General features: G+C 32.4%; 1 protein-coding gene across 1 annotated transcript in view; it reads right to left on the bottom strand.

The window, feature by feature from the left end:
- LOC120129706 (speckle-type POZ protein-like) overlaps positions 1-12,984 on the bottom strand; it is a 62,854-nt gene that overhangs the window by 12,465 nt on the left and 37,405 nt on the right. The window contains exon 3 of the mRNA XM_039147147.1: positions 3,496-3,617. Coding sequence (XP_039003078.1) covers positions 3,496-3,617 — 122 coding nt within the window. The remainder of the gene's footprint in view (positions 1-3,495; positions 3,618-12,984) is intronic.

The raw sequence follows: 12,984 nt of genomic DNA on the forward strand, positions 1-12,984 counted from the left end.
TTTATGTTTTGAAGAACTTGGATTACACATATTTTCTCAGGTCTTTGATTCAAAGTAGGTGGACTAAGGATACAAAGGCTTCTGCACCTAGTTTTGTTGACTTGAATGTGCCTCCAGAAGTAATGCAAATGGAAAGGTTCGCTGCTCTACGTGCCACATCAAGTAGGTTATGCTACATTGCATCAAAGACAGACACATCTTTCAAAACCATAAGAGATGAGATTAAAAGACTAACAGAATAATTTGAAAACTCGTTTGGTGTGAATGATTCAGTCAACCGGAGTAGTGTAGTAAATAACGTTCGCGACCCTTAACAAAAATAACACAAGAAAAAAGAAGTACCAAAGAACAAGGTCGAGAAGAAAATTAGACGATGTGGCTTCTGCAATGGTGAGGGACATAACAAACTAACATGTCATCAAGTCAAGCTCAGTTTGAATACAAGCACACAGCCTACATCAACTGATTTTTTCAAAGACAAAATTGAATGGTCATTCTGTCCCGCACATGATGACAACGATCTCCATATATCATAAGTATCAACATGACTCCTACTGTGTATAAGAAACATGTACAACAACCTATTGCTAATTTTTCTCGTCTTATACATAATTACATTCAAATACAAAATTATAAATTGTATACAAAATTATGAATTGTATACAAAATTTCCCTTACATTTACAAAATTTCCTCTCTTAGTCTATTTTGATTGTGGCTTACGAGATCGTTTAATATGTCAAACAATCTATAGACTAGAGTCTCCCGCAAATAATGGCCGGAATCAATTTTGTAACTGGGATTATCCAGGTTAATCATGTTGACTGCATAGCTAATAAAACCTTGGGGTCCAAATGGTAAGCTAGGAATTGGTAAAGCAAGCTTCTTTTGAGGGTTTAGGGTTTAGAGCCCTCCAACGCAAGGAGTGCATGATTGGACATTACATATAATAGTTGTATTCAGTTGTTGAAGAATTGTTCTTTAATTTTATATAAGGACAGTTGTAATGATATACGTTCACGTTTGGGACCAATTAGTTAGATGCATGCAGTACCCTATATCCTCGAGGCAGAGCACAAGAAATCTGACACTTAAAGATTTACCAAGAGCGGTAGCTTTTGCTTTGCATGAAGACCGAACCTAAAATCAACTTTGCAATTACGCCTATCATGCTGAAGAGAACCTGTTGAATTATAGGATTTGCACACAATTGCAAGTATTTTAAACCCTAAACCCAACTACTCTACTAAAATTATGCAACACAGATCTAAGGATTTCCCATAAAATGCTTGCAGTTGTGTGCAAATACTATCATTCAGCAGGTTCTCTTCAGCAGTATAAGCATAATTGCAAAGTTGATTATAGGTTCGGTCTTCATGCTGAGAAAAAGCTACCACTCTTGGTAAATCTTTAAGTGCCTAATTTCTTGTGCTCTGTTTCGAGTATATAGGGTATTACATGCATCTAACTAATTAGTCTCGAAACGTGAACGTATATCATTAAAACTATCCTTATATAAAATTAAGAACAATTCTTCAACATTTGAACACAATTATTATATATAATGTTCAATCATGCACTCCTTACGTTGGATGGCTCTAAACCCTAAACCCTCAAAGAAAGCTTATCTTACCAATTCATAGCTTACCATTTGGACCCAAAGGGGGTTTTATTGGCTATGCAGTTAACATGATTACGAGCTTCCTTTATCCTTTGGCATTCAGTCAGACTGTACAGATTTGAAATTTGTAATCAATTAAAAGTTATTAAATACTTTAATCCAATTACCATTTCAAGAACAATTACATGAATACATTGATACTTACTAGTCGCTTTCGATTTTCCTCAATTTTGATACGCTGGGGCTCCATTTGAAGGTCTTGATCTTCGTGGACAAAGATTTAACTTTCAACCTATAACCATTCAAAAATACCAAACTTTAAAACCTAACCCCTATTTTTAAAGACTAACAATCTAAAAAATTAGGGTTTCGACAACATACATATCGAACACATGATGGGAAAACGAACTGTCCAATCTGGAAATCAATCAAAACCTAATTTGAATACCATAATATCGATAAATTTACATGAAGATCTGATCGTAACTATTATGAACACTGGTATTTGTCGGAGTGGAAGAGTTCTCTTTTGCCTTTATGGTTTTTTGATTTGGGGTTTATATTGATGGTGTTAAAAGCTTTATCGACATCTAAATAATGAAGGGAAAAAACACGCGTTATCGATACAAATTTAAAAAGTGTCGATACATTATGTTGATCTATTTTCTAATTATACATGTATGCTTCTACTGGTTACATTGTAAATTTACCTATTACATTATAATTATGGGTTTCGATGTCTATGGGATCGATAAATATAATAAATGTATCGACACTTTATGCGTGCACCTCGTTTGGCTTTCATTTTGGACAACAAGTATCGACACAAATTTAAAAAGTGTTGATACATTATGTACACATATTTTCTCATAAAATCGGTAAATTTCTACCGGTTACATTGATAATTTACATATTATATTGTAATTATCGGTTTCGATGTTTTTTTGGATCGATACAATTTTAAATGTATCGACACTTTATGCGCGCACCTCGACAAGCATTCATTCTGGACAAAAGTTATCGACAAAAATTTAAAAAGTGTCGATACATTATGTAGACCTATTTTCTAATTAACCGGTATATTTCTACCGGTTACATTGTAAAGTTACCTATTACATTATAATCATCGGTTTCGATGTTTTTGGGATGTATACAATTTTAAATGCATCGATACTTTATGCGTGCACCTCGTTGGCATTCATTCTGGACAAAACGTATCGACACAAATTTAAAACGTGTCGATACATTATGTAGACCTATTTTATAAAAAAATCGGTTAATATCTACCGGTTACATTGTAAATTTACCTATTACATTTTAATTATCTATTTCAATGTTTTTGGGATCGATACTTTTAATAAATGTATCGATACATTTGTTTACCTATTCTCTCATTAAACCGGTATATTTTACCTATTACTTTATAATAATTTGTTTCGATGTTTTGAGGATCGATACTTTTAATAAATGTATCGACACTTTGTTGGAAACTTTATGTTTGAAAATTTTATGTGTCGATACATGTTTGTAAGTTACCGATACTTTGTAGGCGAAATTAGAGAAACTGGTTGTATTCATTTTCAATCTGTTATATTTAATCGATTTTTAAATTTTTACCGTTTTCTCAAATTTTAATCGATTTAGAAATTCTAAGTATGGAAACTTTGTTGTGGAGATTATAGAAAACGATTCTTTAATAATTTGTTTCGATACATTTGCACGCAGATATAAAATACATTAATAACTAGTATTGATATTTCAATAATCCTCAAATGTCTCGGTATACAGAGACGCAAATATGGATATAAAATGCCCGACCAATTAACCAACAACGATTCGAAGATAAAATGTCATTATATATTTGGAGCAATCAACCTGAATGAAACGCGAGGGAAATCTCGACCATCATAATTTTGAGTAACAAGTAGGAAGACTAGGTAGGCAAAGAATGCCTTCCGAATATTATCCATTTCATCCACCTCATGAAGATAGGATAACTGTAAACCGAAACCGTTTGAGAGAAACATAGCTGATGTAGAAGCAGCTGCATATTTAAAATCTCGAAGGCGATCCATTTGGTTCTCAAACATTTAAAGCATCAGAAGCATTTCTGACTTATGATTTGGGTGGTACACGGGTAATGCAACAAAATGCATCCAAAAAATCTCGAGAAACGCTAGATCTTTTAATAATAATGTTAAATAATGGAAGATACACATGTAAAGCATATACCCTGATACAATTAACAATGTAAACGAATAAAATTTCTCCGGTATAATGAAAATAGTCGTAAATGACAAGTTGAGACGCTTGTTATGTAAGCCTATTATCATTGCACATGTAGAATTTTACCATTTACATTGTTAATTTAGCAAAGTATCGATAGTTTATACGCGTGTACCCTTCAATTATTTTTATTATTATTACAAGTTGTAGCCCTCAATTATCATGATTTTTAGTTGTCATTTGTTGCATATCCCGTATACCACCCAGATCATACATTTGAAACGTTTCTGACGCTTTAACTGTTTGAGAACCAAATGCATCACCATTGAGATTTTAAATCTGCAGTTGCTTCTATATAAAGTATATTTAGCTAAGATAGTTTTAATTTAGGGTTAACCTATCTCAATGAGCTACCTAAAATAGATAGTATCCGGAAGACATTCTTCGGATATCCAATCTTCGTTCTTGTTAACCAAAATTTAAATGGTCGGGATTTCCCTCGCGTTAAAAGTTGGAAAAAAAACAATGGAAATTAGGAATAATCAATGATAACATGCATATTGTCTAAGTTAATAAGTTTTGAAAAAGGTAAGTTGTTACCTTCCGATGCTTCCATTGAGTAAGTTGTTGTTTGGATGGAACAAAGGCTCAAGCTAATATTTATAGTGGAGCCGAATTTTATATTGAAATTCAAACTCAAATTGAAATTGAAATTCAGCCTTTGGTTAAATATGAAATGAACATGAAATGCAGTGATAAATTGAACATGGAAGTTGCATAATTGATTCATATTGTTCAAGTAACATGCGTTATGAACCATCAAGCGGTTAAAAGACAATATTGATTCAGTTCAAAACTGAGTTGTGAGTTGATAGGGTTGTCACACATGTCACATGGGAATATAGTACTCACATGGAAGAGATAGGTAGATTGTTTTGTTATGCACAGGCCATCCGAATGGAATATTTACTGTATAAGTCATATGTTATACTGTGTAATATTAAAAGACACATTTACTGTGTTATATGTTTTAGTATTTTTAAATCGAATGAAAATATATACATAATATAATCAAACGAAAACATACATACACAACAAATTTATACATAACAATGTTAAAAAAATGTACCCACAACGAAATTAATCCGATGGAAAAGGGTTATTGCTAATGAAGTCCAGAACATTAGGCGCCTTCAACAAATTTTCCAAATACTCTCGTATGTTACCGTCTTTTTCTGAGGACATATATAAATAATTTCAATTATTAAATTAATTAGGTGCAATTTTACTAACAATAAACTAAATTAGCATAATCAAGAATAGATTTGTTTCATACCTAGAGCATTGTCGTTCAAATGGGAAGCAACGTCGAAGGGATCTGGACATATGTAATTGTTTTTCTATATAAAAGCATAAATTGTTAATCAATCAATGTATGAACACCTGTTTAACTGGAAAAATATGGCATAAATCTAACTTACCGAATTATAAATAATTTACCAACGGAGTATTTAGGGCATTAAAATCAGGGTACTCGTTCCAAACTTCGTTGTGATCTTTACAGTAGATAACATTATCTTCTTTTTTGCACATTCCTTGATCCTGTTTACAAACAGTCGAACATAAATATGTAGGAATCATAGACAAATGAATAGAAAGTGGTTAGATAACAAAGGTAGTTTCTCAAGTACACGGTCGATGTTATGCTTGAGATTGTAATCAAGTTTGAATGTTAACATTTAATGTTAACATTTAATTGTATATTAACGAATGTGGCTATAGTAAATTAATTGCTCAACAGTTCTAACCTCATATTGGAAGACCAAATGGCAAAAACAAAATTCTGTACAAAAAAATGCATAAATTCATATACTTATGTTCTGAGGATAACATCTACAACATGAAGAAAATGAGATTAATGTTGTACACTTATATGTTAAAATAATGGATACAAATGAACAGAATTAAAACCTTTTGGATGTCTTGGGATGTAGGCAAGGACAACATTGAAATAAAAAATTACAAGTTTTCTTACAAGCGGCGTTGCAGACACAATATACTTGTTTGGATCATCATCATCTTCTTCTTCATCTTCATCGTCATCTTTATTGAGTGCTTGGTTGTCAACATCTGTTAAAAAAAATAAAATACATTTTACAACGTGTAAATGTTTAGAAACATAAATAAATAATTACATAACTCATTTGATGTTGTTGACGTAATTTGTTACGCAAAATAGAGACTTTATCGCACAATGATGAAATATCGGCTCGCATTTCGCTCACAAGGGAATCAATATGCTCCCAAAAATTGACCATGTATTCCATCACTGTCTTAATTGTGACATCCTCTCCAACTGGAGCTTCTTACATCATTGCGTCTCCCATTGGTTGGTCGTGTTCATGGTCCTCCTTCTCTTGATCTAATCCGACATCTTTGACACGCTTCCTGTAACACCCCCAACCCGTACCCGACCCGGATACGAGTCTGAGGTGTCACATTAACTTCTCAAAACATTTACTTTTACAAAATACTCAAGATTCAATTTGATATTTCTAATAAAATCCTTTACTTTCTATGATATAAAATATATGGTTTTAAAAAACTGATCAGAGCGTATCTAATACAAATCTTTTAACTACATACCAACTAGATTATATATAACAAAATACATGTTATTCATTTAGGTTCTGATCTGACCTTCGGTAAGGAGAAACTAACATGTCTTGCTCCTCTTAGCTTCTCTTTCTGCTTTCCCGAACCTACGTGTGAAACACTCACATGCTAAGTCATAGACTTAGTGAGATATATAAATACATATATAAATTATCAAATGCATGTACATATCATGTAATACAACGTCATACTTGTATACATACTTTTTCATGTATCAATTATATACACACATGCATGTCATCATTTATATTTTCTCATACTCTTATATGATTATCATTTCTATCCCTTATCTCTTGTTCATATGATCTCTTATTTTCATATTCTATATCTTATAACATGTTCTTACATCATCATATGAGTCATTGATATTCATTCATATATATTCATTAACATATATTCATGTATATCACATAACAAATGCCATAACTCATAACACACATTCTTTCCTGTAACATATACACACATTTACATATATCATCATATAAAACATGTAACACATTTCTTATTACAACTCACATTTTATTGTTATCTTTTTGGTTAGCCCATGCACACTACTGAGCACTTAAGGTATGTGAGTATATAGAGGTTGTGCACTATGCTGTCACTACAGCTCGTATAATTCCCACTATGGGCGCGTAGAATTTGTCCCGAATGACCACTTAGATGTCCCGAAGGACCACATATAACACATATGTCCCGAAGGACCGCATAGACCTCGACTCTTGGTATGCCAAATATACCTATAGCTCTCATAATACATTACATGGGCATTATCTTTTACCTCATTAAACATTCACATATTCATATCACATAGTTCTTTCACATAGCTCTTTATCACATATAATATGATCACATAGTCACGTAGTTTACTTTCACGTAGCATTTTTCCATGAAATTCACATTATTCATCCTTTTTCACACTTGGTCACATCACATAGTTCTTTATCCCAATTCATATAGTTCACATATACCTTTTTCTCATATGCATATAACATATTGTTTCTTATCTTTTAACTTATATTACATATGTATGTAATCTTATGACTTATTATCAATATCTCATAGATCTCTATCATACAACACATATCTCATAACATGTAATGCAACAAGGCATATTCACCTAGATCACAAACATAGAGAAGCAATTACATCTAAACATATGCATAGACTCGAATTTCTCTAAACATCATATCACTACCAGCTTACATCCGGGTACTTATATTACCTAATATCATTATTAGTCTTCTCGTAAGTCATAATTCCTTAACATAACTACACTTCATATCATGTACTCACCTGATCACTAATAACACTACCAAGCTCTTTCTCTTTCTTGCATATCTTACTCTGATGACCTATCCGAACTTTGCTTTCGATCGATGTCTACACAATCATGTATTAATACTTATCAGTAACCAATTGATATACTATAATCTATCAATTCTTAGACTGAAAAAAAAATTATTCCATTTCCCATTGAAGTGCATCGGTGCATTCTACAGTGTATGGATGCATACCTTAACAGGTGCATCGATGAACTACCCATGCATCGGTACACAATTTACATTCGATGTTTCCATTTTAATGGGTGTATCGATGCACTCCCTATGAATCGATGCACTTATTGCATTCGATGTTAATTTTGTTGAGAGTGCATCGATACCCATTGAATCTGTATCGATGCACACGGCCTAAAAATTACATTTTAGCACAAAAATCACTTCATTCTAACTCAATTATGCCATACTTCAACCCCTTTCATATCCTAAACTCAAACACACATACTTAAGCCCATTTCTACTCATTATCACATCTTAAATCTCCAAATCATATCCTCTACCTAGGCTTCAAGAATCATACTCAAATCTCATCATGTTCTAAATCCAATTTTAACATTTTATATCTCTTAAACAAACTACTGACAAGTCAAATTCTTCATGACAACTTTAAAAACCTCTTTATATCAAAAGTTCATTTCTAAACCCATAATAGAATTTCTCTTCTTATTCTCTTTACTTGATGATTCAAGTTCATATAAGCTTTCCTTAAGCTTATATAGCACTCAAATAATCAAAACCCACTTATATATCAAAGAATTCAACACTAAAATCAAACTTACCTTTTAAACTTGAGCTATGGGAAGGAGAAGAAGAGAGTAAGAAGAAGGATTCCAGAATTCTCTCAAACCCACATGTTTAACCCTTATTTAAAGGCGAAAAAATATCCTTTAAGCATAAAAGACCAAAATACCCTTTAATTCATCCATTTATGCTATTTAATCCATCCTTAAAATTTCCTTACTTAAGTCCTTGAACTTTTAACTGATTTCTAAATTGAGCACAAAATTTCAAAATTCTCACTTTAGCCACTAGCCCTGAATTTGGGATATTAAAAATCGCCCCTCCTTTAAAAAAATTTGTCACAAATTTTCACGGTACGCACAATAAAAACATATCTTCGTAACTTTGATAAATAACTTCACTTATACAAAATCTCATGCTTAACCATCTCTTATACTTGTATTTTCTTTCTTAAATCCCTCTTTTCGACATACAAATATTTATCTCATTGTCTTCATAATATTTATCTGATCAAAATACACAACCATATTCAGATTCATATCATAATTGATTAAAACATATACTTTACTTAATCAACTAATCTTTCACATCATCTGACATACCGTCTTTACTTCTAATCATACTCATAATCCATGCCTCAATATAATTTTATCATATTTGATTTTCTAACTCTATCCTTTTCATAATCACGATTTCCTTATAACATAACTAACCTGTATCTTCTATCCGTATTCACATATTCTTTTTATTTCCCTTATATTTATCCTTGATCATCAATCTTTATAACATTTTCACAACTCTGATAGTCAACACTCTTTGCACAAATCTTATTCTTTGTAAAATCCTTGTTCGAATCACAATACATAACCATTTACAAATTCTACGCCATACCTTGTTAGCTTAACTTGACATCATCTTTAATCCTTTAACTCTAATACATTCATCATCACTTACCCTTGTCAGTTAGCAACAGTTCTTCTAATCATATACACTCTTATTCATACACGTTATGATTCCCCTGTTTCAAATTCATAATCTCTGGCTTTATACATCTTATACGCTTGTCACTAATACATTTATTTCCCTTATATTTATCCTTTATCATTAATCTTTATAACATTTTCATAACTCTGATAGTCAACACTCTTTGCACAAATCTTATTCTTTGTAAAATCCTTGTTCGAATCAAAATACATAACCATTTACAAATTCTATGCCATACCTTGTTAGCTTAACTTGACATCATCTTTAATCCTTTAACTCTAATACATTCATCATCACTTACCCTTGTCAGTCAGTAACAGTTCTTCTAATCATATACACTCTTATTCATACACGTTATGATTCCCCTGTTTCAAATTCATAATCTTTGGCTTTATACATCTTATACGCTTGTCACTAATACATTTATTCTTGAACTCTTCTACCAATTCTCACTGTATCATTTGATCTTTTAACGCTCTTATGGTGACACTTGTTAACCATATTCTATCTTATCCACTAAATAACAAAACGACTCCATATCACATTTCCGATTCAAAACAGTGAAAACATTCTATCATTATTCAGATATGATTTCAAATTTCTGAAATCAACCTTTAATCTTATAAAACACTTTCTCAGGTCTCTGCTCTTCATCCTGCATGGCCAAGGCAGGTGAACTGCAATCACCATCAGATTTGTCTGCTATCGATTCACTTCGACAATTTCTATAATCAATTTCTACTATATCATACAAATCTTATTCTATTAGCAAGACAACATACTCCTTACTCTATCAGATCATAAATTTTCACTTTGAGTTGGCATGTACACATTTTTAATCCTCATTTGACTTCGGTTTAAGCCTAGAATCGGCTAAACCTTAGGTCTGATACCATTGAATGTAACACTCCTAACCCGTACCTGACTCGGATACGAGTCTGAGGTGTCACATTGACTTCTCAAAACATTTATTTTTACAAAATACCCAAGATTCAATTTGATATTTCTAATAAAACCCTTTACTTTCTATGATATAAAACATATGTTTTTACAAAAATGATCAGAGCGTATCTAATACAAATCTTTTAACTACATGTCAACTAGATTCTATAAAACAAAATACATATTATTCATTTAGGTTCTGATCTGACCTTCGGTAATGAGAAACTAACATGTCTTGCTCCTCTTAGCTTCTCTTCCTGCTTTCCTGAACCTACGTGTGAAACACTCACACACTAAGTCATAGACTTAGTGAGACATATAAATACATATGTAAATTATCAAATGCATGTACATATCATGTAATACAACGTCATACTTGTATACATATTTTTTCATGTAACAATTACATACACACATGCATGTCATCATTTATATTTTCTCATACTCTTATATAATTATCATTTCTATCTCTTATCTCTAGTTCATATGATCCCTTATTTTCATATTCTATATCTTATAACATGTTCTTACATCATCATATGAGTCATTGATTGTAACACCCCCAACCCATACCCGACCCGGATATGAGTCAGAGATACTACATTGACTTTAAAACACAACTCTTAATAAATAATAGTAAAATATTCGAACTTGTATTTAGAAAATACAATAATATACATACTGTAATATAAGTTTACCAAAATATTCAGAGCATACACAACTTAACCCTTTAATTACATGCCAACTGCTATTTACATAACAAAATGACCTACTGATTAAGTTGCTTCTGATCTGGTGGTTGCAGGAGTAATACTGTCAAGCTGCTTCACCTGTCTCGTCTAATTCCTCGGATCCTACGTGTGAAACACTCACACGCTAAGTCATCGACTTAGTGAGGCAATAATAATAATAAGGCAATGTAATGTAATGAAAATATCAGGATCATATGAGATGAGATGCAAACATGAACTTAATCAATGTAGTATACTTCATCAATATCCATACCTGTAAGCGTATGACTGTAACATTCATGAATCTGTATTAATAAGTTTATTGGCCCATGATAGCATATTGAGAACCTAAGGTATTGGAGTAATGTGAGGTTGTGCACTATGCTGTCACCACAGCTCGTATAAATGCACCGAAGTGCCCCGTAGAATTGCACCGTAGTGCCATATAATGATGTCCATAAGGACCACATAGAATTCCTTAAGAATCATATACATATACTATGGATCAAGTATGTGTCTTTCAAGACTTCACACAGGTTCCAAAGGATATACATATGTCCTAAAGAACCGCGTAGAATTGCACCATAGTGCCATATAATGATGTCCATAAGGACCACATAGAATTCCTTAAGAATCATATACATATACTATGGATCAAGTATGTGTCTTTCAAGACTTCACACAGGTTCCAAAGGATATACATATGTCCTAAAGAACCGCGTAGACCCTCTACCCTTGGCATGCCAACTATACCTATAGTTCTCATCTACATAACATGGGCTTATACATTTCCCGTAGTTCATATCGCGTAGTCATATTATTTCTATACCTTTATCACATAGGCATATCATTTACATACCTTTATCACATAGCTCATATAACTTTTTCTGCATATTCATGTCATGCAATACATATAATATGAATTCATGTCATGTAATACATTTTATATAAATTCATGTCATGTATCATAATATGGAATATGATCATATGTCAAAATATGGAATCTAGACTTATCACAAGTCTAGAACTGAATATAATACTATATTCATGCTATGCATATGCACTCACCTATACTTCTTTGCCTTTTCCTCGATCGATCCTACTTGTAGATTGTTCCCGAACTCGAGTAGGCTCGGTATCTACATAAACATAATTTTTTTAAGATGATCATCAGATGTCTATGTCTTGAAATTAAGCTTTAATAGCTTACTAATTTAAGAAATTTATAGCTTAGTCTTTCTTTCTTTTCTTTCTTCTCTTTTTTTTTTCTCATGGGGGAATCGGTTCCCCCCCTGGGGGTATCGATTCCCCTCAAGCATTCTGGAATTTCATATACGATGAGGGGGTATCGGTTCCCCCCTGGGGGTATCGATTCCCCTCTAGCATTCTGGAAATTCATTTTCCAAATCATTCTCTAAAACACTTATCTTGTTATTTTAATGTCATATAAGCTTTCCTTTAGCTTATATAACATCCAAGCTTTCATTTCCAATCTTAAAAATCAAAGAAACTACCAAGGTTCAGATTCTTACCTTTACTTGCAAGCTCCACGTTGAGAGAAGGAAGAGAAGAAAATAAGGAAGAAGGAAGAAGAAATGGGAGGGTTCTGGAAACCTAATGTCACACGTGGGTTCTCATATAACCCCATAACATTTTATTTTAATTAAAATTTCCTTACAAATGACCATTTGGTCCTTACCTCCATCTCATATTTACTCACCATA

This window comes from Hibiscus syriacus, unplaced genomic scaffold (assembly GCF_006381635.1).
Source record: "Hibiscus syriacus cultivar Baekdansim isolate YM2019G1 unplaced genomic scaffold, ASM638163v2 tig00110503_pilon, whole genome shotgun sequence".
In the NCBI taxonomy this organism is placed as follows: domain Eukaryota; kingdom Viridiplantae; phylum Streptophyta; class Magnoliopsida; order Malvales; family Malvaceae; genus Hibiscus; species Hibiscus syriacus.